The sequence below is a fragment of the Vicugna pacos genome, chromosome 11 (assembly GCF_048564905.1).
Source record: "Vicugna pacos chromosome 11, VicPac4, whole genome shotgun sequence".
Lineage (NCBI taxonomy): Eukaryota > Metazoa > Chordata > Mammalia > Artiodactyla > Camelidae > Vicugna > Vicugna pacos.
Window position 1 is genome coordinate 51,637,711 of NC_132997.1, and position 16,190 is coordinate 51,653,900.

The 16,190-nt window shown below is 48.1% G+C and overlaps 1 protein-coding gene across 1 annotated transcript; it reads left to right on the plus strand.

Annotated features, from left to right (window-relative positions):
• The first annotated feature begins 377 nt into the window (after positions 1-377).
• Positions 378-7,354, plus strand: NODAL (nodal growth differentiation factor). Its single transcript, XM_006212877.4, has 3 exons — positions 378-573; positions 4,903-5,600; positions 7,202-7,354. Exons 1-3 carry the CDS (start codon positions 378-380, stop codon positions 7,352-7,354), a joined length of 1,047 nt encoding a protein of 348 aa, XP_006212939.2.
• The last annotated feature ends 8,836 nt before the right edge of the window (positions 7,355-16,190 follow it).

The following is a 16,190-nucleotide window of genomic DNA, read 5'->3' on the forward strand; positions in this document are numbered from 1 at the left end:
AAGGGGCAGGGATCCCAGGAGGGGCAGAGGGAGGAAGCCATAATGCTGACCTAGGAGTTTGCTGGCGACAAGCCTGCTGTGTCTCAGAAAAAAGCCTTTCGTACTTGGAGTAGCAGAGTGCCAGCGTGCGCAGACCGGGCAAACCAGACGATCCCCGGACCTAACAACTCCTCCAGCTTGGCGGGTCCCCTCCCTACCAGGCTCTGGTCTCACCCGGCCCCAGCAGGTGGCCCCTGGGGGGGTCACCTCTGGGGACGGAGAAGGGTAGTTATGAGATGTTAAAGCTTCCCCCTGGGAGGGAGGGCAGGGGCGGGGCGGCTGCGAAGGCTCAGGATATAAGGGGGCGGAGGCGCCGCTTCAGGCCCAGCTAGCGCACCATGCATGCCCACCGCCTGCCGCTGTTCCTCCTGTACGCCTGGGGGGCTCTCCTCCAGGCAGGTGCCACGACAGTGGCCCCAGTGCCCCTACGCATGTTGGGGCAGCCCTCGTCGCCGTCCCCTCTCGCGTATATGCTGAGCCTGTACCGCGAGCCGCAGCCCCGGGCGGACATCATCCGCAGCCTGCAGGCTCAAGGTAGGCTGCCCCGCCCCGCCAGGCATCCAGGGGCGCCTTGGGCGCTCCGGCCCCTGGACTCCGGAAGGGCGCCGGTGCGGCGGGGGCTGCGGCTCCTTGCCGGGGACGCCGCCGTTGAGGACGTAGCCGCGCGCTCCGAGGGCACGTCGAGGGGCTGGGTCTGCGGGTATCTCGGTCTGCATATTAGCTCGGGGCGCAGTGTTGGTGGGTGGAGGGGATTCTGTCGTCCCGGGTGTGTGCTGGACCTAGACCTCTGCGTTCTGGTCTTGTTTAGGGTGAGTAGAGCGCAGGATTATAGGGTGGAAGCCTGATTATGCCGCTTCTTTATCTGTGAGGTTTTGTTAAACTACTGTTAATATCCGGGCGCCTCGGTTTGCGCATCTGTAGCATGGGGATAGTAGTACCTCCCTTATAGAACTGGCGAGAGCTAGGAACAAGGCACATAAAACGCTCAGCACAAAACCAGGCACAGTAATATTATCGCTACAATTACAATTATTTTGTCGATTTTATTTTTTCCTTTTCGCTAGTGAGGGTGAATGGACCCAGGGTCTGGCTTTGGGAGTGTCTCAGGCTGAGAGTGAGCTTCAAAACTGGGTATCAAGCATGCAACATCGGGAATTAAGGTTCAGAGATCCGGGATTAGAGATGGGGTGCCCCGAAAACGAGAATGAGACAGGCTTGGGTCATCGATCCCAGGCTGAGGAAATGTCAGTGTCCTGGGTGACACTGTGTCGGGGCCTAGATTTGGAGAGAGTGGGGTCACTCCCATCGTGACCTTGGAAAGATCGCCTATGAGGATGGGACAGGGCGTCCTGGGGCGCAGGTAGATGTTGAGAAGTGGGAGCCCTTCTCATGGGGCTCCTCTGCCCCGCACAATCCACATCCTGACGTCCGGGGTAGCCCCTGCTTCCCTGCGCCTCCTTCTGCCTACCAGGGCCAGACGGCCCTCCCCGGGGCTCGGGCGAAATACACATTCCATAATCTGATTTGACTGCCCACCCGCCAGCCCCTTGTGATCTGGGGTGGGGGCTCCTGGCTCCCTGGCCTGCCGCGTCTGGGGTCACAGGGCCGGTGACCCTCTCAGGAACGGTCATCTGGGGACTAGCTAGACTAGGGACACGGGGTGGGGGCTGGGGGGGAGGGCGGAGCTATTTGAAAATTGCTGGAGAGCTCGGCCGTCCGCCAAAAACCAGAAGGTTGGGGGTGGGGGCTAGCTGGCTGAGCAAAGAGGGGGAGGCGCATTTTTTCCGGTTCACTCCCTCCTTCTGGAGGAACTCTGTGGCGATTCAACAGTCTCTGGGAGTCTGGAAAACTGAATTCTGGTTCCTCAAACCCTACTTTCCAATGAATTCCCCGTGTATCCTAGAGTGTCAGTTGATGTCTCTAAAATTCTCTTGTGAAATAAAGGGCCTGGCTTTCTGCCTCATTTGTGTGTGTGGCATAATACACACAAAAAGGGTGAAATGGCAGATTTTGTTATGTGCACAGTGACATTAAGTACATTCATATTGTTTGTTTTGTGTGTGGGGGGGTAATTAGTTTTACTTATTTATTTTTAGAGACAGTACTGGAGATTGAACCCAGGACCCTGTGCATGCTGGGCAGGCTCTCTACCACTTGAGCTATACCTTATCCCTACGCACATTAACACTGTAATTTGGCTTGTTTTTTTTAAAGCAGAAAGAGCAGGCCTGGAGGGAGACTGATGGAGAAGGGATGTTCTAAACCAGCTCCTTTCCCTCTTGGGTTGCTTTGTAAGCTGGACAGGATAAGGAGAAATGAGTACTGATGAATACTGGGAGTCTAACCAAATTAGGTGTCCATCTGTGTCACTGTTTAGCCATCTTCACCTTCAACCTTCAGTTCTGTCATCTTCAAAATGGTGTTAATAGTGAGGAGGATTTAAAGAGACAGTGCTTGTAAAACACTTGGCATGAGGGAAGCAGTTAAAGGTATTTACCCTTATAATTTATAATAATGTAGGGTGGGAACACAGTGTCATGCCCACCCTGCTTTTCTACAGAGCCCCTAATGCTAACTCAACACCATTTGAGGGGAAAGGAACCCAAGGTCACAAGCCTCACCACTGCCTCCTTTAAAATTGGAAATGGGTCAAGATTTCACTGGGACCCATGTGGTCAAGTCTGCATTCAATGCATGGATGGGTTTTGGGGTGTCCATAAACCCCTTCCTTCTAACCACCCCCAAATCACATTTATTGTGTAAGTAGAATATGAAGTTTTTTCTGGGGAGAGCATTCTTAGCTTTTATCAGGCATCAGTGACCCTCAAAGATTAGATCCCCTCCCCTTATTCTAAGATGAACCAGGGCCGGATCTAAGAGTACTTGTCAGCACTGTGTCCCAGGGAGCCCTTGGCTGCAGAAGCGGTTGTAGGGTCACAGACTCTTCCAGCAGAAGGTAGCAACCTCCTCCCTGCCCCTCCATACACACTGCTCCTGCATACACACTGCCAAGCTGGTAACAGATGACCTAATTCCTCTGTCCAGGTCCTCACTGCCTAGACATCTTCATTTCTGACTTGGATCTGGGTAATAATGAGGCAGTTGATGATGGCTAACATTTATTGAACTTTAGTGGCTGTGCTGGGCAAAGCACTTTACACTCATTATTTCAGTAGATTACAGTAGCCCTGTGAGGTGGATATTGGGGCCATCTCCCTCCTACCAACAGGGAAACTAAGGCCCAGAAAAGGCTTGCTGCTGTGTGAAACAGCAAATGGCAAAATTTGATCCATCACAGGAGACACCAGGCCCCTGCTCTTAACCACTAAGCTGGAATGCTTTCCGTAAGAGGCCATTTGTGGATACTTGAGATAATATATTTTAACTCCTGGTGTAGGTAGGCAGGAGTTGCTACATGTCCCGCTTAATCCCCAGGTGGCCAGGTGGTGCTGCAATGGTTAGTGGGTAATGGCAGCCTCCTCCCCACACCTCTGGGGGAGTTGCTAGTCAGTGGCCGGTTATTGCCCCCTGCAGGTGCTAACGAGGAGGGAAGTGGAAATTAAGTGAAAAAGAGCATCTAGAGATGGGCAGGGGAAAGCTATCAGAAGGTTGAAGCTGGGAATTACCCCCTTCTAATTAATGTAGGCTGGACTTCCCAGAGAAATTCACTTACTATCTGACAGAAGATGTTCTATGAGACAATAAAAAAATAAACTGTTATGTGGTCTCCTCAGAGTGGACCTAATTCGGAGATTGTCATTACCTTCAGGAGTGATTCACGAAAGGGTTACTGTTTTTATTTCTAATGAATAACTTCTACCTTTTATTTAGCAATAGACCTTCAAACATCTTTATTTCCCTGGGCCCTTGTGATAATGCAGGGAAGGGTAGGGCATTACCACTTCCATTGCAAAGAAGAAACTGGGCTTGAAAAAAATTACAGATCATTTTTAGATGACCCCCAAATCCACAAATACGTGCCATTTTCAGACATCAGACCAAATTAGTCCAGGACTAAAATAAATGGAATGTACTTCTCCATTCCTTTTCATCCGGTTTGGATTTCATTGTGTTGGGTGTGTGATTGCTGTCTGCCCCAGGTGTGTGGATGACCTGGGGTGGGAGGGGTGAGCACACTGCAGGCAGGTAGGAGAGACCACTGGGTGGGAAAGTGCGAGCTCAGTGCATAGTCAAGCTTAGAATGTCTTTAGAAACCTATTTGTAAGTATGCCAAGAACTCTTCAGGTGTCTCCCTCAGTCTTTAGGAATTGGTTGGGAAAATGGTGGCCAGTCTTTGGCTTCTATTGCCTGTGCCTTCCTGGGAGCTCTTACTCTGTCCATGATCTGCGTATCAACCTCATTGTGCCTATGAAACAGGCCAACCTTTCCAATGAGAAGACAGAGCCTGGAAAGATGACTTGCTCCAGGGCCACAGGGTCAGTGGAAGCACAGGGTTTTGGTCAGAAAGCGCAGGGTTTGGCCTTAGACTGCATGTGTGAGAGGAGAGAGTTTCTACAACTCATCCAACTCATCCAATTTTTACCAATTGTTCTCTGGGTGTCTTGAGTAGGGGGCTGCAGAACAGTGATTTGGGGGTTGGGCTTTGCATTTGGGCTTATTTTTGGTTTTGCCTCCTTCCAAGAATGACACCTTGGGCAGGTAATTTAACCTTTGAGTCTCAATTTTCCTCATCTGTAATATGGGTTTGATAACTTTCCCAGCTCATAGGGTTGGAGTGAGGGTTAAGAGAGATGATTCATACTAGGTAAGGGCTCAGTCATGAGCTATGATTGTTGCTACACTGACTGAGGCTGCAGGAGGCCCTCACTCAGCTTGCTTTCTTCCTGGTTTTTTCCTACCCAGATGTGGATGTGGATGGGCAGAACTGGACCTTTGCTTTTGACTTCTCCTTCCTGGGCCAAGAAGAGGATCTGGCGTGGGCTGAGCTCCGGCTACAGCTGTCCAGCCCTGTGGCCCTTCCTCCTGATGTCCCACTGTCCATTGAGATTTTCCACCAGCCGAAGCTGGACAAGGATCAGGACCCACCCGACTGCCTGGAACGTCTTCGAATGGACCTATTCACTGTTACTCTGTCCCAGATTACCTTTTCCTCAGGCAGCATGGTCCTGGAAGTGACCAGGCCAATCTCCAAGTGGCTGAAGCACCCTAGGGAGCTTGGGGAGCAGATGTCCAGTTTGGCTGGGGAGTGTTGGCGGCGGCCTCCCACACCACCTGTCACCGACGTGGTCCTCATGCTCTACTCCAACCTCTCCCCAGAGCAGAGGCGGCTGGGGGGCTCCACCCTGCTGTGGGAAGCTCAGAGCTCCTGGCGGGTCCAGGAGGGACAGCTTTTCCAGGAGAGGGGCAGAAGGCACCGTCGATATCACTTGCAGGACAGAAGCCAACTGTGTCGGAAGGTCAAGTTCCAGGTGGACTTCAATCTGATTGGATGGGGCTCCTGGATCATCTACCCTAAGCAGTACAATGCTTATCGCTGCGAGGGCGAGTGTCCTAACCCCGTAGGGGAGGAGTTCCATCCGACCAACCACGCATACATCCAGGTGTGATGCCAAGGCCTGGGGAGGCGGTAGGCTGTAGGGGAGAAGTGGCCTTGCCACCAGATCAGGGGGACAGGACTCCAGTTTTGCTGTTAAGTTACTAGGTTCACATGCACGGTTATTCAAGCACCTACAATGTGCCAAGTCCTTGCTGGGCTTTAAGGACGTAGAGCTGACCAGTGATAACATCCTCAAAGAGTCTAGGTGGAGTCATGCCCTGTCAGGTAGCCTTGAGGGACTTTTTCTTCATTTCATAAAATTATGGGTGGAGCACGTAGACTAGAGGGTCTCAGCTCCTCCCCAGTGCTGATATTCTAGGAAAGGAAGTTCAGAATCTGGAGTTTGGGGACAGAAAGGCCTAGGTTTGATTCTTACTCATTAGCTGTGTGATACTGATCAAGTTGCTTACTGTCTCTGAGCTTCAGTTTTCCCACCTGTAAAATGGAGATGGCAATGTCCTGTTTTATAGGGCTGATGTAGGGTTGTATGAGTTTGATATGCAAACTGCATATGTCATAGTTAGCAGATAACAGGCATGATGTTGTGTTGTTATTACTAGAAGTCTAGAATTCATTGATGCAATGGGGGCCATGTTTATGAGGCAAAGTAGAGATACTACTGTTCCAGCCACTGTACTTTTGCTGCTTAAAAACAGGAGTTGGACCCCCTGTTTTGCAGAAGTAGTTAAAGCCAGAGGCTACCACTAGGTGCCACTAATCAGCCTATGGTCTAGAAAGGTGGTGGAGGGGGATGAATGGTAGAATGAGATGAAGAAAGCCAAGAATAGCGCCTAATATGGTGGTCTTGCCCTGCTCTCAAAGGTCATATGGGACCAAAGTGTTTTTATTTTACTCCATGAAGCCTAGAGAATCTCTTGGACCTGTAGTACATCCTCCATGCCAAGCCTCAGGCGGGATTCAGAGGCTCTAGAGAACATTTGAGCTGAGCACATGTGAGGGAGGCAGTGGGGGGAACCAGCGCCCTAGAGGACCCCCTCCTGGGCACAGGCCCTCCTGAGCCTCCCCCAGGCCCCACTTCGCTGCTGCAGCCTACCTGTAGTATAACCACAGGGAACTACAGAGACCCAATGGTCCCAGTCACCAGAACTGACACTGATCTGAAAAGCCACCACTGGACCACAGGGACAGGCCTAGTACCAGAATGCCAAGGGCTTGTTACCTTTTCTCCCGTTGACTCTGTTTGCCTTTCTCTGGGCAACAAAGCAAATCCCACAAGAATTTTCACATGACTCTCTTCTGCTTCGTATTTCTGGAACTAAACCAGGAGTTTCTTGGAATGTTTTTAAAGCTGGTATTCACTCTAGACTAGAACAATATGAGAACAGATAAATTAGCTACTGCTCTACTCATATACAGCTTTTAGAATCTTCTGTTTAAAGACTGTTTAAAAAAAAAGTTATTTTAGATGTGAGAGTTGATGATGTATTGGCATTCTGACTCCTCTACGAAAAGAATTTTCTTCTACTTTTGCACCCAGAAACTAATTTTAACTCTCTGTAACTTTCTCCCCCTTTACCCAGAAATGACACTGTTCTGACCTGACTACTGGGATGTGAATTGACTCTCATCTCCTCCCTTTCACAGAGTCTGCTGAAACGGTACCAACCCTACAGGGTACCTTCCACCTGCTGTGCCCCAGTGAAGACCAGGCCCTTGAGTATGCTGTACATGGACAATGGTAGAGTCCTTCTAGACCATCATAAAGACATGATCGTGGAAGAATGTGGGTGCCTGTGAGGAGCTCCTGCAGGTGTGCTGGATTTGCCCATACCCTGGAAGGCTGGGAAGCTCCTGGAAGACATGATAGCCATCTAATGCTATGAGGAGAAACAAAGAGGGGGAAAAGTTGCTCTGTCCATCAGATCTAAGGAGGAAGGGCTGCTGCCGTGAGCATAAAGGCTCTGTGGAGTCTGGCTGAGCACAGAGGAGAGGGAGGAGAAAAACTGTGAAGCAGGCTTGTTGGGTATTCTCTTTGCTGAACAGACAGTGGTGTGTGAAAGCACCAGTCAGTGCAAGAGTCCATTAGCTGACTGTTTTCAACATGTGAAGCCCTGGAAATTGTATGCAGGAGTTGGAGCATATGTGCATTTATTGGTGAGGTGGGACAAGGTTGTCCGTAACTTCTGTGTATTGTCAGAAGTGGCCTTTAACATAAACCACCCCTCCGCCCCCACCAAGATTAAGTATCACTAGGTGAAATTAAAAACAGTTGGCTCTGGTTGCCTCAGGCTGAGTAGGGGAGCTCCTGCAACTTCTGGCTGGCCTGTAGCAATCTTGTCCAGAGGCTCTCTGGAGTGGATCTCTGCTAATGAGTTGTACAAACAATACAGCCATTGTATAGTCCTCCTAGGCCAGCTGGTGCCTTTGAAGGGCAAGGCAGGAACTCATCCAAGAGAACTGGCCACAATGGACTACAGAACCTGGAGCCCAAGGGCATCTCCAAGTCAGTCTGCTTTGGCAGACACCATCCGAGTCTATTAAAGTTGGTGACAGTTCACCTCAATCTGTCAATGCGTGCTATTAAGGAGGCCCCTGAGCTTCCTATCCATAGGGGTGAAGGCCCTGCCCCGGGTTGTAGGAGAATCGGGCTATAGTCTCAGCTCAGCCACTGAGCTGTGTGACCTCAGATGAGTAATTCACTGCTCAGCCTTGTCTTGTGAAATGAAAGCAGGTGGATCCTAATGCATTTCTGTTAAATGCTCTTTGATAGGCTCAGAAGAGCCATGAGCTTTCAGCCACAGACTGTCTTCTGGGCTTATCCCCATCTCCAAGTCTCATGAAGCCTGCTCAGCTGAGGCCCTGCCATATCCCCTTTATCTAACCTTTATCAGCTCTTTTGTTGCTCAGGGTTAATTTCAGGTTCCACATAATAGCACAGCAAAAGGAACCCAGGCTTTCTTGTAGGAAGTTCTACCACCAAAACACCTGAGCACACATCTCCGCCTTCTGGATGAAAAAGCCCCAAAGGCATCGGTTTTGCTTTTCTCTTACCAGCTGGCCTCACTGAGCACTGCCAAAACAGGGGCTGTATTTTTTTGGTTTGGCAGGGCGAGGGGGCCATTTTATTGGGAATGTCAGTCCACAGTGAACCTACCCTGCTTTCCTAGGAAGCCCGTCAACTAATGTTCTAACCTTAGGAAAATGATTCCAGTCGTGTGGGAACACTTGTTGAGTTTAGCGGTGACTCAGACTTGACTTGGTTGAGTCAAGGTAGTAATCCTGGCCCAGGCAGGGGTTGGCTAGGCTACAGCCAGGCCTGGGCTTGAAAAACCTATGTCCTGATCTAGTGCTCATTCCCTGAAGTGGAAATAACCTGCCCTCACCACAATTCAGAATCACAATAGGATCCTGCTTTTGACTCTGCTTAGAGAACAGTTGAGTTGGGGAGGCCTTGTGAGATCAGCTTTTGTCCCATCCTTTCCTAAATGAGACCCCAGTGAGGCCTACTGGCCTGACCCCACAGCTAGGAGTGGCAGGGCCAAGAGCCAAGCTCAGGACTACAGAGCCCTAGGGGCACCATCCTTAATAACCTCTGGGGGTTTTTACTCCCTTAGCTCTGGGTCATTTGAATCCCAATTCCACTACCAAACTGAAGTTCTTGGGAGTAAAAATCCCATCCCAGGGCTTTACAGCATCCTCTTTACTAACTGGGTGCCCAACTTGTCCCTCTGTGGCTGGGGCCAGGAAAGCGAAAGGTCAAGCTATTTGTGGCTACAGCTTGTGGGAGTGTTTACAGTTAGCAGCTCTAGTGACTCAGAGAACAAACCCCACTGACGACAGGACGTTGCCTCTTATCAAGCAGAAGACACAGGCACAAAGGAGTGAAAGGACATTTTGCTGACTCCCGCTGAAAGCTCAGTGTGTGATGTGTCAGCAGCAGGGGCATTCGGCTGTCTGGCCGGAAGTATTTGGGGCTGAGCCTAGCAACACAGCTCTGTGCTCTGGACCCTGCAAGCTGGTGCAGGCTTTGTTACAAAGTCCAAGGTATCAGTGCTTTTGAAAACTGAGTCCGACCCTAACCTAGGGGCCAGGAAGGGGCTCTCAGAGAACAGTCAGAGGTACTTTAACTTGCTCTTAAGGCAAAGGTCTCCTTCCACTGTTCCTATAGCAGTCCAAAGTCAGTAGCCGAGTAGGGGAAATTAGATGCATTACTCTCCTTGGCTGGGGAAGTGGGTGGGCCTGGCATAGGGAGGAGCGGAGGAAAGATGAAAGCCGAAATACACAAGAGGTGGGAAGTGGTGGTGACCCACATAGCAGCACCAGTCAGGGGTTAATCTCCATCTTATATAGTATCGTCTTTGATTAGCAGTAAAAGCCTTATCCCTCTATTCTAAATAGTCTTTGAAGTTGATATCCTATTTGCCTTTGGGGCAGAGTAAAGGATGTATGAAAGTTCTTTCAAAATTATTTGGCCCTGTCTTCCCTTGAAGAGATTCTTAAGTCCTTCTAGAGGTCACACAAGCCTGTTCCACTCTCAAACTTGCACACTCTCGGGAGAAGCAGACCCAGTTAACTGACCTCTGCTTGTCACACCAACTGAGCTGTTACTGAGCTCTTCACATCCCTGCCACTAGGTTGTCCTTTCCACGATCTTATCTGAGCGTCAAAACCACCTAAGATGTACTTACCTTAACCCTCTTTTAGAGAAGGAAACTGAAGGTTAGACAGATTATCGAGAATCCTGTTGGAGAGGACGTGGCTGCTACTAAGTGGCACAGTGGGAATTCAAGTCTGTCTTACCCCAAAGCCTGTGCCCTAACCGTCTATACTGTTTTTTGTTCTGTGGATCTGTTTATAACATCTAAAACATGAAAGGACAGGATTCTTGCTCTCAATACTAATACGGGAGCCTCACTGGATTAATAATAGCAAGGAATCTGATGCTCATGCAGCACAGTATGCTTTAAGATGTCAGATATGATGGATTTCAAACACGTGCTCCTGAGAGGCAGAGGCAGCCCTCTTGAGGAAAGCTGTTGTTTGGGCTTCCCCAGGCTGGCACCTAGAGGAGGACCTTGGGTGCACCCAGCCCCAGTAGGAACATGTTCACCTCCAAACTCCTGAGGGAAGGGAAATATCACCTCCTTGCAGAGATAGAGCCAGGGGGACAGAGTGCTCTGAGTCCTGAGAAGTGACACATGAAGCTGCCAACTGCCTCTGCCCCTCTCCCTTACCAGCCAAGATGCCCAAAATGTGTCAACAGGACTTCACCTGAAATTAAAAAAAAAAAAAATTAAAACACCAAGGTGATACTCAAGATCTTTATTGATTTAACTGTAACAGCAACCGTTGGTGAGAATTTAATTTTTTTTCCCCCTAATTTCCAAACACTTGCTGGTTTGGAAACACAGAAAAACAAAAACCTGATCACGGAATCACTCAGGACTGCATGGTGCCCTCTGCTCTCCATCCACTACAATGAAATGGATGGGAGGGGTCAGGGGACACTCACATCAAGGGAGATGAAGGGAAGACCAAGGAAAGTACTGGCAGTCTCTGCTTTTCCACTCAGACTGGATGGAACTGGGCCACTGGTGGCATGAAAACAGGGAAGGGCATTTTTTTAATATATAAAATATTTTAAAGATGCTTAAAATGGACACCCAAATATATGAGTGTCTTCTGGGCTCTCCGAGACACCCTCTTTAAGGTTTACCCCTGGGTAGCAGAGGGTCTCCTCACCCAGGTGGAAAGAGATAGGCTCCATCTCCGGGTGAAGGAAAGGCACTGGCTCACAGTCCTCAGTGATGGGAACAGACAGCAGGAGCAGGATGGCTCACCCACACAGCTTGTCCCTTGTTGCTAGTGTTCCTCCCCTAGTCTCCTGGTTTCAAGTAAAAATTACCCTTGGCCTGGGCCTGGGTTTTTGTTTTTAAAGATTAAGATGGAGAGGAAGAAGGTACATTGGGGCAACCTGTGCTACATTCATGGAAACTCAGATGTCCGGGAATTTTGGTTTTAAGCACCAGCAAGAGCTCCCTTTGGAAATTCCAATGTGGCCAAATGATTATCAAGCATTGCAGCATCTCTCTGCCAGCCTCCCACTCTTAGAAAGGTGGCAGAGTAAGAGTTTAAATACCCCAGGAATGTGTTTCATCTCACTACTATTTTCTATTTGGGATCCAAACAGTATGATCTGCCAGGGTTGCAGGCAGAGGAAGCAAAGAGAAAACCACAGACCACCTGAACAAGGACTTGAAAAGACTTCTCCTAAATCTAAGCTTTGCCAAAAGGTATCAATTTTCCAGGACCAGCCTAGAGAGAGAAACGTAATTTCCATAGCGTGGGAAAGGTGACATGAATGATTGAAAAATCAAGTGTGTACCAATCACCCTTAGTCTGCAGTGAGAAACATTTGTGAGCCAGCCTCAGGGAAACTCCAATAGTCACCTGGAAAACATGGCTAGAACAGGAAATGCTGCTGGGGGGATAAGCATTCTAAAGAACTGGGACCCAACTGCCTCAAAGTCTAATGCCACCTTTTATTAAAAGAGAGAGGGAAAGAATTTCGTGGTAGTGGGGGGTGGTAATGCACAGTAACTATGCCCCTTTCAAAGTCCAGATAGAAATTGCCCTCCCAAAGAAACAGTGCTTCTTTAAAACAAATACTCCTTCCTCTCAGATGTCATGGGTGGGTAAGAGATTGGGTTTCGCAGATAATAAATAGCTGCCCATATGCATGTGGTAGAGAAACATGCCAAGAGGGGAAAGTTCTGACCCAGGTAAAGAAAAGCAGTGGGCCTCCTGTCTAGAGGGGAATGCAAAGAGCTGAGGGCCTTGGTTTCAAGCAGCCAAGATACCTAATCCCCATCAAGTCTCCAAGACAGGGACAATGGAAAAAGATTCCATTTCTGGGATACTGCTGCCAACACGATGAGCCCCTTACACCAGGTGCCTTGATTCAAAGCAGGGAGTCAATATGCATTGGCCAAATGAAAGCCTCTGGGGTGAAAGCTCAAATGTCTAGCAGGTTGCATTCTAATGGAAATGTTTGAATTGGGAAGGTAAGGTCTCAGAGATCCAAAGAGCTGGTAAGCCAACAGCAAATATAAAAGACCGACTGTTATGAAAAAAATTAGAAGGAAACAAATTCATTTGAAGGTGCTTTAAAGATGAGTTCCTTACTTCTGGGAGAAGTACTTTTTTTAAAATAGCTGCTTCAGCAGCAATGCTTTTTACTCAAGTATACTCTAAAGCAAGCACAGCTATAGGTAAGTGCAAAAGGTGGAGTATAAAGTTAAACAAGAATTTACATCCTTAAGATGTCTGAACTCTCCAAAGCTTGGTTGCACACAGGTGCCAGAAACACAGAGCAGACATTCACTAAGAAGGTGCTGAACTGACAAGCCTCATCTAAGTTTCTCTCCAGAGTGAAGATACGGCTGGTTCTCTTTAAGACCTCATTTCCATCAGAAAGCTCAGGATGAGGTGAGCACACAGTTAACCTGAACAATCAAGCACAGACAGGTGTTTCTAATTCCCAGATGTCCCCTACTTTATCGAGCAGCTTCTTGGGTGACACCCGACCCAAGTCTGCTTCAGCTGGTATGGTTGGCAAGAGCAGGTGCTAAGCATGGACTCTGGCACACACCTGGCTTCCGGATGCTATCAGCTATTTCACCCTGAATCTAAACGGTTGGCTTTTCTTCAGCCCAGTAACCAACATCTAATACACATTTGCTCCCTTTGCTTGACAACTCTGATTCAAAGTCCACTTACGTGGCTCAACTAGAAGGATTCACTTCCCTTTGTCAATTCCTGGCTAAAGGAGATAACGAGTAAATGGTATCGAGCCTTAGAGATCCCAAGCCAAGGACTTGCAAAAAGCATCCCTGGACCACTGGTAGTATACATCAGGCAAACGTATAGATACATCCTCCCGGGAACTGCCTTTTCTCATCACCCCTCTCAAAACAGGCAGGTGGCCATGGGGAGTCTTTTTTTGTTTGCTGATGCACATCTTAGAGAATTGTTTTTAGTAACACCACCTCTCTCAGTATATCATCTAGTTTTAACCTACCCCCGCCCCTTGTTGATCTGGTTTCACCTTCTGTTGGAGGTGAGGCGGTTTTAAGATCTATCCACAGATTCTTACTGCTCCATTCAGTAGGGTGTGTGTGATTCCCGTCCCCTTGAGTATAGGCTGGGCTTAGTGGTTTGCTTCTAAGGAACAGAATAAGGAAGGAGTGATGGTGTGTGCTTTCAGAGACTGTCATAAAAGGCACTGCAGAGTCCTCCTTGCCCTCTCTCTGGAATCACTCCCTCAGGGGGAGCCAGCTGCCATGGTATGAGGAGACTCACACTGCTCTAAAAAGAGACAAAAGAGACCCACATAGGGAGAGATTGAGGTATCTTGCCAATAGCCACAAAGAGTCTGGGAGTGGATTCTCAAACCCCAGGTGACTGTAGACTTTGCTGATGTTTTGACCACAATTTCTTACGATCCTGGGCCAGAACCATCATGCTAAGCTGGTTCCCAACTCCTAACCCACAGAAACCGCCAATGCTTGCTCTTTTAAGATTTAGTTTGGGGGTAACCTGTTACATAGCAACAGATAACACAGGTGAAAGGACGAAACTCTTGGCTTGGAAGCCTAATAGCTAGAAGCCAGCTTCTCTAAACTGTGCTCTTGAGCACATTATAGCCATATAAACAGAATATGAGAAAGTGGTGAACTCAGTGTACCACCACCCTATGAAGGAGGTAGAGTCACAACAATGCATGTCTCCTGCTGGAATCTGGAAGGAAGGTCATTTCTCATGAAGATGGATTGTCCCCACAAGCACAGAAACATGTTCTCCTCATAAAAAGGAAAGTACAAAAGATCACTAAGATTTTAAGAACCATCTCACTCAATGATACCCTTAAGGGTGTTCCCTCCCCAAGAAAAGGCCCGGATAGGTTATTCATTTAGGGGTTCAACTGGGAGATTCTTTCCAAACATCCAGGAGTAAGCCACCCATTGGATTCTGGCTTGCCCTGAAAATGCTTCTGTGAGGCATCGCACAAAGTTGTCATCTGTTGGAAGTTTATCTACTGCCTCGTGAAATTATCTTTAAAGCATCGATTTATGGAGACCAAAGTATCTCTAGTAGCAGTGGCCTCCAGGAAAGAAATGCACCAAGCAGTATGGAGGTCCTTACAGAGACAGCTAAAGGACTGGAAAGCTGCTATATTATACAGCTGACACGCCCAAGAAGTACTAGAAATATGGCCTCTGATTAGGGGGCCACCTGCAGAAGTTCCTCAAGGTAGCAAAAAAGGGGAACACAGCATCTTGAGACTACTCAAGCTGACTGACATCTTTTAAATTCACTCCTTGTTGCTCAGTGAGGAAGCCAAGTTTTCACGCATAGCAGTCAAGACCAAACAGGGGACGCACTTCTGCTCACTAACACTGACCAGCTGTAGTTGAGTCAGATTCCACAGGACACCAAGGCCAGGGTCTGAGAAAAATGAAAGCTTCATTCCCAAAGAATCAAGCTCCCAGAGGACAATGAGATCCTGAACAAGCTTCTCATGCAAGTTACTGATGCACCTTAAGTTTTTCCAAGAGTATATAAAGTGAAATTTGGAGTTTAATTAAAATCAGAACAGGAACACATTAAACAAATATACAAAAAAATATTTTCTAATCATCAATTTTTGAGACTGAAAGCATCTCCAAAACTTTGGAGATCCAGCTTATTCCTGAGACGTCAACCATCACAAAAGGCTTCACTCTTTGAACTATTCACCTTTTGTAGCAGAAAACAGAACAAAGTTCTTCAGACATTCTTCCTCTCTTCTGTCTAAAATGTATTCGCAAACAAGGTCTTTTCATCGCTCAAAAGAAAAACAAACAGCTTGCTTTCTTAGCCAGTTGGTCTGTTATTCTCACCCCAGGATCTGATCTCTTAATAAGAGGGTTCAGGGCACCAAATCCAACCAGAAATTCCCAGGACATCAGTGGCTCTTTTACTTGTCTTTCTCTGAGGGTAGTCACTCTCCCAGGATTACTGTGCCAGTTAATAGTCAGAACAGCAGCGTGCGGGGGTGGGGGGTGGGGGGGAATGAAGCAGCAAAGGGTAAGGGAAAAGAATGAGGCTTTCGTGAAGGACCCAGGGAAGGCAGAATGGTCCAGTTTCACAAACCACCCACTACAAACTCCAAACATGCACACCCAAAACTAGGAGAAGGAAAAGAGCTCTTAAGGGACTAGGGGAGACAAGGGATGGTGACATGGAACAGCAGACTCGCCTAGGGACATTTCTCACCTTCCTAACACCGGAAGATGTGTAATTAAAAAGTTGCTGTTCAAAATTGTACTGAAAACTTATGTAAAAATAGGTCTGTACTCATCTTAAAAATAAAAGGTCACTCCTCAGATAAGAAGAGAGACAGATATTATCAGATACCAACATTTGAGGTATCTTCGATGTCTATTTAAAAAATGGCCTGGCAGAGAAAAGGGAAGGAGAGAGAGAGGGAGGGAGGCAGTGAAGGAAAAGGAAATTCAGAGTACCATGTGAAGGGCAAGCAAACTGGGAGGAACACATTTTTAAGCCCATGTTTGTCTATCTCAGCAGCCAA

Coding starts and splice junctions, on each gene's coding strand:
- NODAL (XM_006212877.4), top strand. CDS start 378: ATGCATGCCCACCGCCTGCCGCTGTTCCTCCTGTACGCCTGGGGGGCT. Junction 574..4,902: donor CCGCAGCCTGCAGGCTCAAG/GTAGGCTGCCCC, acceptor TTTCCTACCCAG/ATGTGGATGTGGATGGGCAG. Junction 5,601..7,201: donor CCAACCACGCATACATCCAG/GTGTGATGCCAA, acceptor TCCCTTTCACAG/AGTCTGCTGAAACGGTACCA.